The sequence below is a fragment of the Jaminaea rosea genome (assembly GCF_003144245.1).
Source record: "Jaminaea rosea strain MCA 5214 unplaced genomic scaffold BDZ90scaffold_4, whole genome shotgun sequence".
Taxonomy (NCBI): domain Eukaryota; kingdom Fungi; phylum Basidiomycota; class Exobasidiomycetes; order Microstromatales; genus Jaminaea; species Jaminaea rosea.
The window spans coordinates 359,874-376,798 of NW_020289978.1; the positions used below are offsets into that span (position 1 = coordinate 359,874).

Below are 16,925 nucleotides of genomic sequence, written 5' to 3' on the forward strand. Positions count from 1 at the left end.
CAGAGAAGAAGAATGATCGAAAGACGCCAAGCAAGCAGACAAGTGGGCAAGCAGCTAAGCAAGCACGATATGATACAGCACTTTCAACATTATGAACCTCGACGCGCTACTCGTCTGCGTTCGCTCTTCAGTGGAAGCCAAAGAGGGCCGAACTGATGCCATGAGGCAGGAAGCCGTTGCCGCCGTTGCTACCGTTGGTGTCAACAGGCATGTACCCATGCCCAGGAGCGCCAAAGCCCGCCCCTCCCTGGTGAGCCTGCTGATTTGGATGTTGCCCGTGCCCCGCAGCCGCGTCTCCGCCACTCGCTGCATTGCTCGGCGTTTGCCCGCTCGCTGTTCCACCAGCGCCGAGCCCACCGACAAAGTCATCCAAGCTTGAGAGATCAAGTGGCAGAAGCGGGAAGACACTTTCGTCCGTACCGCCCATGGTAGTGGTGGACAGGTCGGCAGAGAGGAGCTCCTCGAGCTGGAGGGCGGAGAAGTCCATCGTGGGTGGTGGACCGGTATGGCCTGACGAAGGGTTGAGGCCAGCCTGCTGAGCATGGTGTTGTTGAGCTTGGTGAGATTGAGGATGCGGAGGCGCGTGCGCTGATGATGATGAGATAGAGGGATGGGAGGGATGCTGGCCGTAGGACGACTGATGGTGGCCGGGAGTTGCGGCGTAGTGCTGCTGGTGCGCTCCGTGCTGGCCGTGCTGCTGCTGCTGGTAACCATCGAATGGCCCAGGTGTAGCAGCAGTCCACATCTTACCGTACGGTGTGCTTGCGCCATTCGACGCGGTGCCGTGACCTCCTCCGCCTCCCATGCCATTGCCATTCGCACCAGGTCCAGAGGAGGACTGCACGCGCTCTTGCTCCGCAGCCCACATATCGACCAGAGCGCGGATGTCAATCTCGACAGAGGTGGAAAGCTGGCCGGAGAGAGCGAGACCTAGAGGATTGTCACCGCTTGAGCCGGAGGCAGAGGCTGAGGCTGAGTCCAGAATACCCTCGTGCTGTTGATGATGCGCTGCTTGCGGATGCTGCTGCTGTTGCTGAGCGGCATTGGCGGCCGCAAGCAAGCTCGCAATACTTGTCGCCGCGCCAGGGCTGCCCATTGAGTTCCGCAGGCCACTCGTCACAGCAGTCAACGACGTCTCTCCAGCAGCAGCACCGCCCGCAGTACCGCCCGCCGCTCCCGCAAGAGTAGCCGCGCTCCCTCTCCTAGAGGCCATCCTGACTTTGGCTTGCTTAAGCTTATCCTTCGCCCATGCACTGAGGAGCTCCATGTCTCTCAGTGGTGCCTGCATTGCATCCTCATCATCCGCGTCCGGTATCACATCGCTGCCCGACGCGCCCGCCGCTTCCTGCTCGAGAGCCCTCGCAGGCCAGGAAGCGCCTGCCCAGTAGTGGCTCAAAGTGCGCAGCCAGACGGTGCATTTCGTCAGGTTGTCCGTAATCACCTTGCGGTGCCGCATCAAGTTGGTGATGCGATCACTCTGCCCTGACGAGGAAGCATCAGTGACCGCCGTTGTGGCAGCCGTCGTTCCCGTTGCAGTTGTCGTGCTACCACCGCCGGCCGTGCTCTCGCTATTGCTGGTGTGCAATTGCCTTGAAGGGCTGGACTGGCGTGATTGGCCGGGCATGTATCCACACTGCTTCATCGCCTCGTTGATGCTTTCCCTCTCTGCAACGAACAGGCGGCCAGTAGGCAGGATGAGTTGATCAAGGTACGGCGACGAATGGAAGCTCTTCGGATCCACATGAGCAGCAAGGGCTACCATATCCACGATGGAGCGTGACGCTGAAGCCGAGATGTGGCCCGCAGCGCTCATGACCGTCGAACTGCTCTGTGGCGGGGCCGAGAAGTCGGTGTCCCTCGCCCTCATCATGCCGGGTCGCTCCAGTAGACTGATCGTAGACTGGAACAGGACGTGCAAATAAAGGAAGGCCGACCCTTGATTGTTGCTTGCTGCACGCTTGAAGCTCTGCACGCCAAATGCGCAGCTGGAGGGCAGGGACTGGAAGTAGGCGGCGCACTCCTGCCAGAGCTCGGTGAGGCGGACCTTCTTCTCGCTGAGGCGCATTCCGTCGTCGCGACGATTGAGGAGCTCACCCATCCTGCCACGACGGAGGAGAACTTGGATGATCTGGCTCGCGAAGAAGGTGTCCGCCGTAGCCTCAACGACAGGAGGGCGACAGTCGATGGCGTGGTCGAGAAGAGTGACGGGCCGACCTGTGCCGAAACAGGTGATGCGATCGATGGCGTAGCATCCCGACCAGAACAGCCAGCGGGCCTTCTCCTGTTGTGCTTTGGTCGGCAGACTCTGAATTGTCGATTCGTGCTCGATTCCCAGGTCCATGGCCATTCGCATGCCCATCCCCGAGTACATCCACAACCCTGAATCAGATCCGGCCCCGAATTCCGCATAGCTCAGGATGATCAATGCTTCAATAACGTCGAGGCTCGGCCAGGAGAGCATGGGCACAATGAGTGTCTTTGCCATCTCGCTGAAGCACTCGCCTACGCTTTTGGGAGGCTTGCGCTTGAGCTCAGCCCAGTCGGAGAAGCGGGCAGTCATCGCGCAGATGGAGTTGGCGAGGATTGAGGGCATTGTGCCGTCTTGAACGCTCTTGAGCAGCTCTTCTTCGATAATCCAGGGGCAGAGATGAGTGCGGAAGTACTTGACGAAAAGCTCCGACAGATGGAGGAGAATGTCCTTGCGTGGATAGCGTGGTCGCGAGGGGTCGAACAGGTCGCGAGATGTTGACGAGGCGACGGAGTCTTGCTCCATTCCGCCGAAAAGGTGACGAGACCCGTGCAGCCTAGGCGTCAAGGGGGTAACAGAGGTCGACGAGGGGTGGTCTGCAGGTGGCTGAGTAGGGCTGCCATTCGGTAGGGCTGTCTTGCCCGTGGCGTCGTCGTCGCTGGCTCGCTCAGCGGGAGCTCCAGACGCCTGTGTTGCACCATCGCCTCCTTCGCCATCTTCTTGCTCGGTGCCAGAGGGTGGCTTGTCGTCCTCATCTTGAGGCACATCTGGGTTGACGGCGACCTTGATCCTACGGTAGCCAGGCGTGTTGGCCGTGAGACCGAACCAGCGGAAGAAGGGAACAACGAGAGAGGGCTTTTTTGCCGCCGAGCTGCGACTGCCTTGAGAACCAGCTGTGTGAGCCTCGCCAGCGGATGGGTGATCGTCGGCAGGAGGCGAGTGGAAGGTTACTCGTTGCTGCTGCTGTTGATGCTGATGCTGCGAGGTCGAGTGAGAATGGCCTTGCTGTGATGCACCGTCTCTGCGCTCCTGATGTGAAGGGGCGCTCGGTAGCTCGCGATGCACACTGCCTGGCGAGTGCGGCAGCCTCGTCTTTGTGAGCGGAGAGAAGGGCCGTTCTGACCGAGTGTCTGAGGCCCCCGTCAGTGGTCGATCCCATTCGCTTGGATACCTCGAACGCCTCTCGCCGCTCGATGACGACTCGCTGCCTAAGCCAGGAAAGGCGGTACGGATTGGTGGCAAGGCTGATGGTGAGCCGGCTGCCGAAGGGGCGCGTGGTCGATGTAGCCGCTCCCTGTCGCGATCGCTCTCTCGAGGCGAGTAGGGTGACGGTCGGCCCGGCGGAGGGGTTGGGTATGGCAAGGCGGCCGAGTGTGGGGAGCCATACATGACAGGCGGCTGCGTGGAGTAGTAGGTCGGCACAGGCGGAGGAGGAGGTCTGGCTGAGCCTTGACTGTAGCCGTCATAGCCATGACCGTATCCTGCGGGCGGTGGATGGTACATGTTGGGAGTGGCCGTCGGGTAGCCGACTTGGGCGGGATGGGGTGGGGGCGGATGAGGCAAAGCTGGTGTAGGAGTGGCGAAGTTTGTACGATGAGCCCCGAATCCGTAACCAGGTGGGTATGGCGCAGCATGATGAGGCGGCATCATAGGATGCGGCGGCGGCGGCGGCGAGGAACTGCTTGAAGCTTGTGCTACCATGTGGGAAGGAGGCGCGCGCATCACAGGATCGACGACGATGGGTGCACCATGCTCAACTGCGGTGGGCGCCGGCGCAGCGGTCTTGACCGAATCCTTCCTCGACCTCTTCTTTGCGCTTTCCTCGCCCTCCTCTGGCTCCTCTCGCGAGTGCCCAGTCAAACTGCGGCGGTGGGCCGCTCCTCCACTCGTCGACTCCTTCCTGTGCGCCTTGGGCTTGCTCTTAATCTCTCTCGCATCAGCCCCCGGAGGCCCCAAATGACCAAATCGCTCAGCCCTAAAGTCCGGGCGCAGATCATCGATGCGGAAGAGGCATTCCTTGCCCGCCGAAGCGCAACGCTCGCAGATGGGCTGATCGGGCTTGAGGATACACTTGACCTTGTGAGCTCGGCAGGCTTCACAGGCGCTCACGGGCCTTGTACGCTTCCTGCGCTGTCCGGGTGGGGGAGAGCCGCTGCCCTCCGTCTTGGCGGAGGTTGGCGCGAGTGGGGGCGATTGAGAGCTTGAGGGCTCGTCGCCAGTCCTTGGACTCATAGCCGCGGCGCTGGCGTCCTTTGCTGCGCCGTTCGATGAGGAGATTGAAGCTTGCTGCGACATCAGAGAGGATGGCTGGGTATGCGAGGGATGTGGATCGGTGATGATGATGGATGTAGCGATAGAAGAAGAGTCAAAATGCTCGAGAGCAGCGCTGATCGATGGCGAGGTACCGCGCTGTTGCCAGAGCACAGCCGGATCAACCGTTTGTCCAGCCGGAATGCCTGAGCGGCGGATGAGGGCGAGATCCGTCAGCTCATCTTCGACAACAGCCGAGCACTCGGGCTTCATGGCGGCGGTGACACGACGGTACGGATGATCAGGAGTCGAGCCGTCGCGGTCGATGGATCTTGTCCACCTTGACAGGATAGAAGGGTGTGGCAGCCATCTACGGCCACGTATCGTCGACTTTCGCCAGACGAAGCCATTCTCGACCCGTACCGTCCCGCAGTGTGCCGTCAGCACCGCCGTCGTGATCTCTCACTCACCTCGTGCGGATGTGCCAGGCAGAGGCGGTAGCAGCTGTCGGGAGCGATGTGACGTCCTGTCCTCTGGCGCTACGAAAGAGGCTTGGAGTCGCGGAGGAGGTGCGGGCGTTGCGCGCCGGACAATGTAGGCCGAGGAGATGATGAGCCTCTGACCGCTCCTTCGCTCGTCGACAGGAACAAGATGAAGATTGCAAAGCAATCACTTTGGTCCCGCCGATGATGGAAGGAGGTGTTCCGCCGCCGCCGTCTGAGCCGTGCCGTGATGAGCCGTGCCACGTCGCGCCTGCCGAGATGAGCTGGATGATGGATGACGGTGAGAGGGGCGAACGCAACTGCGCCTCGTCAATGGTCCGCCTTGCCCGTATGCTATCCTCGATGATGGAGAAGAAGGATCAGAGAGCAGATTGTAAGAATCAAAGCTCTTGCAAAACGCGAGCGGCAGTGAGCGAGATGGCGCACGACCGACCGACCGACCCACGGCGGACTGAGCCGGACTGGCGGGTGGGCGGCAGACGAGATGCGCCTGCATTGATTTTGAGTCTTCCGACAAGAGGAGCGAGAGCAGGCAGCAGCATAGCAGGGCAGGACGAGTGTGTGAGGCAGGCAAGCAAGCAAGCGCATGAACACGAGAAGCATGAGAAGCAGCGGCGACCCCGCACCTCCAACGACGATGACTGCCACCCACACGACGAGAACGCTGCCGCGATGAACATAGTGACACCGGCTGAATTCGAGAAGCAGATCGTTCCTGCTGATCACCCGCGCACACATTGCTCTATAATGGCAGGCACAGCGGTGGTGATGCTGTGCTTGGTAAGAGAGACATATGGGAGCGCCTTCATCTTCGTCGTGGGATGAGAAAGCCGAGTGGTGGCGCTGCCTGGCGCAGCGGAGCAGCTTTAGCGTGGGGCCGCGTGGAAAGAAATCCCGATGTTGAACGGGAGAAAGAGCGCTTGAGCGTCATAGATCTAATTGAAGAAGCACAACTGAGAAATGAGACACTCATTCGCATTCAATGACGTGGGTTACTATGAGTGATCAATACCATTCTCTTGGCACCCCAGCTTCTCATCACGCCCCTGACACTGCCTCAACGCTTTCCTTCAGCGCCTGCACTGCCCGCCATACGTCTTCGAACGTCGAGTACTGAGCGAGGGGCGCCAACCTAAGTACATCTGGATTGCGGATGTCTGCAATGAGCCCAAAGTGCTCCTCTGCGTGCGCCTGCACCCGGGAGACGAGCGTGCCCTTGGCCGTCGGGCCAGCTACGGCGGGGGCTGCGGCGGGGGAGTCGTCCGTGTTGCCGTTGCTCTGGGATGAGCCGTTCGCCGCAGCGTTTGGGACCCTGATCGTCAACTGAGAGCCACGTTGCTCCGGGTCGTCCGGTGAGACAAGCTTGATGCCCACCTTCTCAAAAATGGCCTTGTTCTCCGGAACCTCGAAGAGAAGATGCTCCATATAGCCTGTAAGCTTGAGCGACTTAGCCCTTAGCAGGGGCATGATGCTACCGTACCCAATTTTGTCCTGTCCTTCCCGCTCCTTCTGCCATGCCTCGCTCGCAAAGCCTCCTTGAGCATTGCCGGCGAGATCGAGACTAAGCGCCAAGGTCTCCAAGCTACCCCTCAACGCCGCAACATCCAGCGCGCTAGGGTTGCTCTGCTGCCAACCGGCCGCTCCACGCATCGGGTCGAACTCCTTGGGCATGGCAAATCGCGTCGCCTTGTTGTGGCCCCACCAACCCGCTGGCCTCTGCAGCGCCTTGTCATGCCACTTCTCATGAACGAACATGCCTCCAATGCCACCAGGGCCAGAAGAGCCGTACTTATACGTGCACCACGCCGCAAAGTCTACGCCCCAGTCATGCAGGGCAAGAGGTACATTGGCGAAGGCGTGGGCCAAGTCATAGGCGACGAAGATGCCTAGCTCATGAGCCTTTGCTGCTATCTTGCCCAGTTCGAAAGCCTGGCCGGTGAGGTATTGCACTGAGCCGAGTAAGATGCCCCAGCATTCTCCTGTTGCCGCTTCGCGCTCCATGGTCGAGAGGATGTCCTCTGTGCGGAGCGTGTCCTCGCCGGTGCGGGGGGAGAGCGGGACGAGCGTCTGCTCTGGGTCGAGATTGTTGAGCTGAGCGATGGAGGTGAGGGTGTACCCATCCGAGGGGAAGGGGCTGCGCTCGTGAATGATCTTGTGGCGCATTTTGCCATTAGCGCTGCCGCTGCTCCCTACGCCTTGTGGCACAGCCAGCGGACGATAGAAGGTAGCTAAGAGGGTGTGCAGATTCGACGTCAATGTGTTGTTCAGGGCCACCTCCGACGGCTTTGCCCCGACGATGTCGCTCATGATACGCTGTGGCGTCTGCTCCATCTGCGTCCATTGCCTATCTGACCCCTTTGGGTGGTTGAAGTGCCCCAAGACGGAATGCGTGGCCCAAGCATCGAGCTCTTCGCTCACGTACTGGTGCGTGCGCTTTGCCATTGGTCCCAGGGAATTGCCGCAGAGGTACAAGGCCGGTTTGGATGATGAAGGTTTCGGAGCGGCCTTGTCGGAGGGCCATGCTGAGTGAGCGGCAGCTTCGCGTAGGGGAAGGTGGTACTCCTGCCGCAGACGGGCGAGGGGGTCGTTGTCGTCGAGGAGGCGGGCGAAGCCCAGGGACGACGGCTCGAGGTACATGGATGCAGCCTCTTCTTTGATCTCGGCTGTGAGCCATGATGAGTCGGCGGAGCCGGTTTGGGAGGTCATGGCGGTCAATTCCGCAGACCAGAGGAGGTTAGGATTGAGGAGATGGGAAGAAAAGAAAGAGTCCGCCGCCAACTCAGACGCGTGGAGGCGGGGGCAAGACCGATCCCAAAAGTGGAGTCAAGTTGCCCTGGCGCCCTGGGAGGAAAAGGGGGTTCCAAATTGACGCTGCCCTTGTCTTCATTCATCGATCACCGCATTCAATCTAGAGTAGAGTAGAGTAGAAGTCGAACGGACCTCACATCTACATCGGCAATCCACGACCGCTCCCTTCAGTAGCCCGTCATGGCCATTGAAGAGCTCGACGCCGTCGCCCTCTCCTTCGGTCTCTTTGCCTGCCTCTACGGCCTGTTCAGCTACCAAATCAAAGAGCGCCTCTATCTGTCCGAAGCACCCCTCGCCTTTCTCGTCGGCATCCTCATCGGACCCTATGGACTAGGGCAGCTCACAAAATGGGATGGAGAAGGAGAAGATGCAGCGTACGCAGACCAAATCTCCCTCGGTCTGAGCAGAATCGTCATTGGCATTCAGGTCGCTCTGGTGGGCGTCCAACTGCCAAAGTACTACCTCATTCATGAGCTGCGCAGTCTGTCCATCATGCTGATACCGGTCATGGCATGCATGTGGCTCATCACCGCGGTGCTCATCACATGGGTCATCCCCGACGTGCCCTTGATCGTCGCGCTCGTCATAGCTGCCTCTGCGACACCTACGGACCCGGTGTTGAGCAACGCATTGGTAAAGGGAAGCTTTGCGGACCAGTACGTGCCTGCCAGGCTACGCAATGTCATCTCAGCCGAGTCGGGCTGTAACGATGGCTTGGCCTATCCCTTCCTTTTTCTGGCTATCCGCCTCCTCAAGGCGCCCACAACCTCGCAGGCACTCGGCAATTGGCTGCTGACTGATATAGTCTATACCGTCGTGGCGGGCGCAGCAATGGGTGTAGCTATCGGTTTGGCGGCCAACAGGGCTCTGCGTTTCTCCTGCCGACACGACTTCATCGACAAGGAGTCGTTCCTCCTCTTTGGCCCCATGCTCGGTCTCGCCTCCATCGGCCTCGCAGGCGCAATGGGACTCGACGATGTCCTCGTCTCCTTCGTGGCGGGCAATGCATTTACGTACGACGACTGGTATCGAGTGGAGACGGAGGAAGACGAGGTGCAGAACGTCTTAGACTTCTTGCTCAACAGCATCTTCTTTGCATTCGCTGGAGCGGCCGTGCCCTTTGCTACATTCAATCTGCCCGACCTCGGGATCACACCTTGGAGGCTCATCGTACTAGCCGTTCTCGTCCTCCTACTTCGACGTCTCCCACCTATGCTCCTCTTCTACAAGGCCATTCCCGCACTCCGTGATGTCAGCGAGGCGGCCTTCGTTGGCTACTTTGGCCCCATTGGAGCCGGGGCGATCCTGTACGCTAGCATCATCCTTCACGAGTTTCCCCTCGTGTCAGACGGCCTCGACCCAATGGGTCAGCGAGTACGTGAGCTCATCCGACCCATCACCTTCGTTCTCGTCCTCGCAAGTTTGCTGGGCCATACGCTTCTAGTGCCAGCGGTCAAGTTCTTCCTCGACGCCCGAGGAGCGCGAGGTGTACAATTGACGTCCACCATGGCGGAAGATGAGAGGCACGAGGCCGCCAGCGCTGATGAAGGGGAGGACGACGATGAGGCTGCGGAAGAACATTACGAGTCGGGAATGAGCCCGCCGCCTGAGGATTCGCAAGGCCAGCGTCGTAGGGGTCCCGGTAGTGTGCGTGGTCGCTCATCCATGGTCGGTACTCCCGACGTGGAGATGGCCCAACCTGCTTCGAGTGTCCATCACGCTACGCTCCGTGCTCGCTCTTCTTCGACTACCGCAGACGTCAATGCTGCCTACTGCAGGCGCCGAAGCACAGCAGATGGCTCATTGGAGCGAGGCAATGGTGGAGTCGAAGGGGCATCGGCGCCGCATGTCGACGAATCATCGTGGCGCCACTCAAGTGGGCATAAGCTCGGACCCCATCGCGCGGTTGAGGCTCATGAGAGGGACAGAAGTAGGAGGGGCTAGATGGAAGGGACGGTCTGCGGTGAGGGCATGCTCGTGACTTGGCGCCGAGGATCGAGCAGAGGACGAAGTTGCAAGTAAGCAGAGAAAAGCAAGAGCAGGTCTTGCGTTGAGTTGGACGAAAGGGCCCGCCGGGCCTTTCTTGCTTGGACAGCGCAATGCAGAGGCAGAGCTAAGCAGGTCGGACGAGCAGAAGCACAGCACTTCACCTTCGCACTTGTCCCACTAGACTTGACCAACAACACCATCATCACCATCATCACCATCATCACCATCATCACCATCATCACGAGGACCTGCACTTGCAGAGAGATGATTGTATGGAAAGAGTTTCACAATTATAGGTTCTAGATGCGAGATGCGAGATGCGAGATGCGATGATGCGTACTGAGAGACACTTTGGACAAACGGTGTGGGGGGCTACCAGCGCCTTTGCTGCTGTTGGTCTTGTGTTGCGTTCTGGTCTATGCTTTATGGCGGTACTGCAGGTGATGACGTTGAGCCTAGTGCACAACGTGACGCTGATGACGAGGCGGCCGCGTGCTGAGAATGGCGATCGCTGGACGTGAGTCAGCACAACCATGTTGGAGTCACGATGCTTGTTGGTGTAGTCCTCCGCTGACGGCCTTGTCCGCTACTGTCTTGCTTCCCTAGCCAGTCCCATCCACCAATTATCCGCTTCGGCGCCGTCGCCTCTTTCTCTATCCACTCAATCAAACCCATCCATCTCATCCCCATCCCTCTCATCCGACCCTGCAGCACCATTGCCATTCGCCCCACCAGACCCGCCACGCCCGCCACTACCATTCAGCGTCCTCTTGACGGCAACCCAGATTCGAGCACGCCTCACTGCCTGCTTGGTCTCGTCAGCCAGATCGCCCTCTCGGACACCGGAGCGCATCACCTCCGTCACCAAGTCGCGGAGCTCGGCCGCCGAGGCAGTATCGCCTGGCATGGATGTGGGGAAACGGCGAGCGAGACGCCCGTCGACGTTGGTGCCGTGTCCTGAGAGGACGAGTGCGTAGATGACTCTGTCCGCCGACGAGGTGCTCATCATTGGCGAGCCAGTGGAGTGGGGCGAGTCTGGGCGAGGTGGAGCCAGCGACGTCGACCAAGCCGCAGAGGCTGCGCTAGCGGCTAGAGATGCCCCGAGCTGGTAGCGCTGCTTCATATCCTGATGCTGGATGCCGGTCGGGTTCGGAGCAGCCGTGTACACCACGCCAACCTCACCGAATGGAGTGTTGGTGATAGTCGTCCTCACGACCTTGGTGCGGTTGCCCAGCTCGCCACGAGCGTACATACCCGGGTCGAGTCCGCCCAGAGCACGCTTGGCACGTCTGACTGACCAGCCTCGCAGCGCTTCGTTGAAGGTGTGGTCGTCGACGCGGGCAGCACCAGGGGCAGCATTGTCCATACCAAGCATGTCTTGCAGGTGAAGCGATTGCGTTGCTTTGGAGAAATCGCCCGGAGTCAGGGACATGAGTTTCGTCAGGGAGCCTGCGATGGAGCGGGAGCAAAGTGAGCGGCCATGAAGTTATCGTCAGCGTCAGCGTTACAGTCCAGCGTCAAGCTGCTCTCGCTCTGCACTCACGATGGAAGTGGAAGGTGCTCAGCCCTGCCTTGGCCGCGTAGTCCTTCAACGTCCTTTTCCTAGGCTCTCCGTCCCCCTCTGTAATGCAGTTCGTGGCCACGAGCATCATCTCTCGCACGCACTCCCTGACCGCGATGACAGTGCGATGCTGATGCTGATGCTCTCCACCACCGGCCGCAACACCAGCTGACCTGGCCATGCCCGTCAGTCCAAGCCCATCCATCGGGGAGCCCGAGACGGCGCTACCAGGGCCGTAGGCCATCTCAGGGCGGCAACGCTTGCAGCTCTTGAATCCCATCGCCTCAGCCTTGATCGCTGCGTCCGGCTGGGAGAAGAAGCGAATGCAGTCGGAGCGACTGCCTCTCGGATGCCCTTGGTTGAGGTACTGAGGAGGTTGACGATGCTTCGTAGCGCTTGCGCTGGCGTGGCACGAAGGGCGGCAGTACGTTTGAGCGGACGTGGATGCGTACAAGAAGTGGCGATCTGCGTGCAGAGATCGGTTCATCACTGCTTGCCATTTAGCCTCGTCGTCTTGATATTGCCAACCCTGAGCTGCGACGCCGCCATTGGTTGAGGAAGGGGGCAGAGAGGTCATCATAGAAGGAGGAAAGGCGGTTATTGACCCTGGCTGCATCGAGTTCAGGGAGTCGTGACCACTCAACCAAGTCGAGTGCTGCTGGCCGCTTGCTCCGTTGAGTCCCAGTATGGTGCTGTTGCCATTGACATCGCTCTGGCCCGCTCCATCCCACATCAATGGCATGCTTCGATACGACGTCGAAGATTCATAAAGGGGTGCTCCGGATGCACGAGAGGTGCCGTTGCCGCTCATGTGGACTGGCTGCATCATGCCATTGGTAAGGTCGTGGCTGCTTGAATGGCCCACAAAGGGAAGAGAGTGATACTGGCCGGAGTTGTTGGACGTCGAAGAGGCGGACGACCACGGTGAAAGCTGATTCTTTGCCACACCATCCTGGTGAGCGGCTCTCAGCGACATGTCCTGCATGTGTTGCTGCGGCGGCGGCTGCATCGTTCCATTCAGTGAGGCTAATGAAGACGTCGATGAGTCTGCGTAGTAACTAGGTTGGTTCGATGGCGGGCCCATGGCCGTTCGTGAATCCGGGAACAGGGTAGAGCCATGCCTGTATGCTGGTTGAGCGTGTGGCTGGTGCTGAGAAGTTGATGGCAGGGCACGGGCAATTCCATAAGACGAAGGAGAGTGCTGCTGCTGCTGCTGCTGGCCAAGAAGCGCCGTCGAGTGAAGGCTCGGCATCGCTGTCGACGACTGAGCGCCGTAAGTTGCGGATCCAGCGTTGCTTGGACGCGCACTGTTTGGTCGAGAAGACGATGCCGATGAGATAGGCAGGGGCGTATTGGTTGACATGCTGGGTGAAGGGTCGAATTGAGTCTGTCCTGGCGAGCCGTTGTGGAAAGAGAGTGATGTTGCTGCGGAGGCTGAGGGAGTCGTGTCGTGCTGGTCCTGCTGTTGGTGCTGAAGAGGTCGAAGAGGCGTAGACGAGACGGCTCCTCCTCCAATAGCAGTGATGCCAGCATTGGACGAAGATGTTGAGGACGAGCCCGCTGTGCTCTGCGGCGGCCAGAGCGATGAAGAGAAGAACCTCATGCTGTTGTTGTTACTGCTAGGCATTGTAGGCGTGGAGATGGCTGAGCTGCTGCCAGCGCCATCCTCTGCTTTCGGCGCCCAGCCGTAGCTTGGAATGGGCGATGTCATCGATGTCGCGGTAGAGGCAGCTCCCGTGCCAACACTGAGAGCTGAGCTGCCGGTCCCGTATGCTGAATGCGTAGACTGATGAGCTTGGTACGATTGATGAGAAGCCGCCTGCTGATGCTGCTGCTGGTCGTCTTGATGCTGATCCGCAGGGTGCCGTGAGAAGGGGTGCATTACGGCGCTGACGGAGGAGTGGTGATAGGGGATGCGAGCAAGACACATTCGTAAAGAGATGAGGAAGGCTAGGAACTTATCCAAATGGTGGGCGAGAGATGGTCGCAAAGGGCTGAGGTATCGTCGGCCGTGTTGACCAGAGGACCTGAAGGAGGAAGGTGTAAAGTACCGAGATGGAGAAGAGAGGTGCGCTTGACGGCTCCTTGAGAGATTGACAGTCGACAAGAGGCGACGAGCTAGTCAGCTGCTGGGCCTGGAGCGAGAGCGTCTAGTGGTGCCGGCTTGTTTCCCGGTCTGGTCGAAAGTCCGGTACGCGTTGAGCCGTGAGGGAGCCGAAGGATGGAGGTGATGAAGCGAGTTATCGAGAGCGGAGGACGAATACGGAGCTGCTGGAGGTCCCAAGAAATGACCACACACGGCTCCTTGAGCGCTATACGACAGGAAACGGGGCACGATTAGTGACCCTGAATGCTCAACGCAGCGGGAGTAGGCGCGAGAGCTCGCGTACGACCCCAAAAAGGGCGAGTACGTACTGAAGGACAAATATGTACCAAGGGCAGGAACGAGAAGGGAGAGGCGCGCCCGCTTTCCGTGGGAAGAAACCAAGGGGGCCTGGGGAGCAAGAGATGGGATTGAAATGGGCCGGTGCCGCTGGGTCGAGCGGAACAGCTACTCGATGTCGACCGACTTGAGTCGGATGAGACGGGGAGGAGTTCGGGTCGGGCAGCTCCGTGCAGGCTGCGAGATGGACACCTTCGCCTCAAGGCAAACAGGGCAGAGAGATGAGGGTGAGTGGGCGGAAGACAAGACTTGCCGAACAGGGTCCGGTAATTGTCTGTGTTTAGGAGGAGTCTGAACGGGGAGCCCGAAGATTGAATCGACTAAGCGTAGACCACCGTCAATGTCGGAGGTCGTGAAGACTCGTAGGCGATGACCAGTACGGAAATTGCGATGCGGGCGTTGGGCTTACGTGGTAGCCAGTCCCTTACCTACGCCTTTCCTATGCGTGTCGGCCGCGTTGGATGTGGGGCCGATTTGCGAATAAGACTACTCGCCTTGTCCTCTCTTGTCTTGTTAAGAAGGGGCAGCAACGATGCGACGCGACCTGAGAAAGAGCAACTTGTAGCAAGCCGCGACTTAGCCACGCAGTGCAGTGTGGTTGCAGTCGAGTGCGCGAGTGTGCGTGTGCAAGCTGCCGTAGTGCGTGGAGCGGGCGGCGAAGATGACGACGCAGTGCGGCAGCAGCGATAGCAGAGAGCGAGCTAAGCTACAAAGGTACGGCTAGAGGATGAGACCGGCCAGGTGGTGAGCGGCACTCGAGAAGCTCAGGTGATACCGAGGTCGAGACGACGTCGACTAAGGCGCAAGAGTGAGGATGAATCCTCGTTGAGTTGGAGAATGGGCGCGTGTGGCGCTGTTGTGGGTCTCGACCCGACGCTTGAGCGGACGATTTGCTCGGCTTTGCTTGCTTGGTTGTTGACGCCAAAGGGCGTACGAGGATAGACTCGAAGATGAGGTGAGAGGAGCAAGGATGTCGCAGTCGCGGCGAGGGAAATTAGATCGTGGCGCGACGAAAAGGAGGAAAGTTGGTAGTTGTGAGGCAACAGTGGGCTACGCTGAGTGCGCAATGGTTGGGGGCCTTTATGAAGGGCGCAAAGAAGAGGAGGAGTGCAGAAGCAAAGAGGTGAGAATGGGCAACAAGGCTAGTGAGCGAGCGAGGAGACGACGACAGGACCCCGAAAGATCGTCGACAAACGAAACGCCAGGCAAAGGAGGGGCGACGGCGCTACAGGCGGGTGGGGGGCTAAGGAGAGCCAGGAGACCGGCGGCGAGTGGGTGGTCGGTGCTGCTGTGCTGCTGCGAGGACACCGCCGGAAAGATGGAGCTTCTTGCTCCTCGTCGAGGTCGGGCTGTGGGCGACGACGTGGGAGATGCGAGATGGGGCGCGAGGAGGGGATAGAGGCGAGCGCTTGAAGACCGGGGATGGCTCGCTCGCCTCTCGCTCGTTTGTTCGTCAGGGTGCCAAGATTGAAGGCAAGGGCATGAGCGAGGGGTAGGCGGGATCGGCGACGAGCCAACAATGAAGCGCCTCCCGCCTCACAATGAATTGTTGACAGAGATTGACTGGAGGCCGAGGTTCCACTAGCTGCCAGGCATGCGTCCACATCTGGCTCAGCCCGTTCTTGGTCCGCCAATTCGAGCGGATCTCTTGCACTGGCTGACAGGTACTATATGCGCAAATGTCCGAGGAGCTGCAGGCCGCGAGCGACGCAGGTAGACTGGTCGAGAGATGCATAACGATGCGTGATCTGTGAGCATGCTGGAGTAATGCTGACGGGCTCTGGTGGCATATGCCTATTCATGGCGGACGACGAAGGGGACGGCGGGGATCCGACCGACGACCTGCACACGTCACGTCTACGGCGCTCCTGGTGATGGATTGATGATGAGCAAGTCTTGCTCCTACACGCCTGCAACTTTCGTCGCTCTGCGCTCTCCTGCCCATCTCCCCGCACCCTCAGCACCTCACCTCAATTTGAGTTCTTGGATTTCACCGGCGGCTTGGCTGCTGGACTGCAGCGAAGCTGTGCATGGCGCATCAAGACACACACGTCAGAACGACAACAGCTGCGACATCAGCCAACAACTTCTTCTTCTTCCTCTGCTGGTCCCGCCTTCATCCCGCTCGCTCCAGGTTAGCTGTGGCGACCTCAGAAGGAGTGGCGGTGTGTTGTCTGGCGCGTTTCGTGGCTTTGGTGTCGCACCTCCGTCTCCGGCCGAGAAAAGCTGAGGAAAGGGGGTGAGATCCGACGGCGGTGCTTGAATCGGCGAGGCGAACCACTAGTCTCACGACGACGCTGCATATGCGGCGAGAAGACCGCGCAACGAGGCGTCCTTTCGTTCGTCGGTTGTCACATCGTCGTCGTCGTCCATTGATGCGCTGGTATGCAAAGCGTGGGCATCGGAGGGCATTTGCTCATCCTTTCGGATTCCGCTGAGCGATCATCATTCCAGCTGAGCAGAGTGTCGTGGCAAAGTCGTCATCGTAACATCGTAATGTAACGTCGGTAAGTGTCGCCCCCAGAATCCGCTTGCGGGCCATTGTAACGAGAGTCAGTCCTGCAATCGGCATCCTCTTATCGCCCAAAGAGATTCTCAATTCAATACATGGGTGCGATGCTCGTGGGCGGTGGTAACCTCATCTATGCAAGCTGCTGACAAGCTTTGGCTGTCCTGATTGCGTTGCGTTGCGTAGCGTGAGGCGAGTGAGGGACCATGGAGCGAGCAAGCAAGCATAGTAGAATGGCAAAAGCCGGCCTGTCAATGCGCGTGCGGGCCTCGATTGCGTTGCAGGGCAGCGAGGGAGCTCCGGTACCCACAACCTTTAGCTCTGCTTTCGTCAGTTTGCCGCTTCTGATTGAGCGAAGGCAGAGATCGTGGGGAAGCAAAGAGCGAGCGAGATAGCGAGCAGCTCTGTGCACGCCAGAAGGGCCCCCACCACAAAATCGAGCGAGGGCAAGGGACGGGACGTCTTGGCGAATCAGTGTGGGAGCTACTACATTCCTTGGAGCCCTCCTGAGGATAGGATCGAGCAATGCCCTTCACCATCACGGCCCAGAGTGGGCCTGTCGTGGCGATGCGTGACGCTCTTCAGGGATGAGAAGTCGCATCATTCACCTCCGC

The 16,925-nt window shown here is 59.5% G+C and overlaps 4 protein-coding genes across 4 annotated transcripts; 1 reads left to right on the forward strand and 3 right to left on the reverse strand.

Annotated features, from left to right (window-relative positions):
• Positions 1 to 13: 13 nt before the first annotated feature.
• On the reverse strand, positions 14 to 4,987 carry BDZ90DRAFT_146931 (hypothetical protein). The gene is made up of 2 exons (XM_025503505.1): positions 4,969 to 4,987; positions 14 to 4,704 (listed from the first exon to the last, which is right to left on the reverse strand). The coding sequence occupies exon 2, from the start codon at positions 4,541 to 4,543 to the stop codon at positions 128 to 130; it is 4,416 nt and encodes a 1,471-aa protein (XP_025363000.1). The 5' UTR covers positions 4,544 to 4,704; positions 4,969 to 4,987; the 3' UTR covers positions 14 to 127.
• A 932-nt stretch (positions 4,988 to 5,919) lies between these two features.
• Positions 5,920 to 7,758, reverse strand: BDZ90DRAFT_231376 (kynureninase). The gene has a single exon (XM_025505838.1). It carries the CDS (start codon positions 7,705 to 7,707, stop codon positions 6,040 to 6,042), a length of 1,668 nt encoding a protein of 555 aa, XP_025363001.1. The 5' UTR covers positions 7,708 to 7,758; the 3' UTR covers positions 5,920 to 6,039.
• Positions 7,759 to 7,876: 118 nt separating this feature from the next.
• On the forward strand, positions 7,877 to 9,753 carry BDZ90DRAFT_264309 (hypothetical protein; the record flags this gene model as incomplete). The annotated part of the gene is made up of 2 exons (XM_025508632.1): positions 7,877 to 9,295; positions 9,326 to 9,753. The coding sequence occupies exons 1-2, from the start codon at positions 7,990 to 7,992 to the stop codon at positions 9,751 to 9,753; spliced, it is 1,734 nt and encodes a 577-aa protein (XP_025363002.1). The 5' UTR covers positions 7,877 to 7,989.
• A 495-nt stretch (positions 9,754 to 10,248) lies between these two features.
• Positions 10,249 to 13,434, reverse strand: BDZ90DRAFT_147058 (hypothetical protein). The gene is made up of 2 exons (XM_025503507.1): positions 11,342 to 13,434; positions 10,249 to 11,247 (listed from the first exon to the last, which is right to left on the reverse strand). The coding sequence occupies exons 1-2, from the start codon at positions 13,287 to 13,289 to the stop codon at positions 10,460 to 10,462; spliced, it is 2,736 nt and encodes a 911-aa protein (XP_025363003.1). The 5' UTR covers positions 13,290 to 13,434; the 3' UTR covers positions 10,249 to 10,459.
• Between the last annotated feature and the right edge of the window lie 3,491 nt (positions 13,435 to 16,925).

Bases quoted from the DNA above. Each gene is read 5' to 3' on its own strand.
- BDZ90DRAFT_146931 (XM_025503505.1), bottom strand. From the start codon at position 4,543: ATGTCGCAGCAAGCTTCAATCTCCTCATCGAACGGCGCAGCAAAGGAC.
- BDZ90DRAFT_231376 (XM_025505838.1), bottom strand. From the start codon at position 7,707: ATGACCTCCCAAACCGGCTCCGCCGACTCATCATGGCTCACAGCCGAG.
- BDZ90DRAFT_147058 (XM_025503507.1), bottom strand. From the start codon at position 13,289: ATGTGTCTTGCTCGCATCCCCTATCACCACTCCTCCGTCAGCGCCGTA. The intron at 11,248-11,341 runs GTGAGTGCAGAG...GCTCCATCGCAG, and splicing joins GAGCACCTTCCACTTCCATC to GCTCCCTGACGAAACTCATG.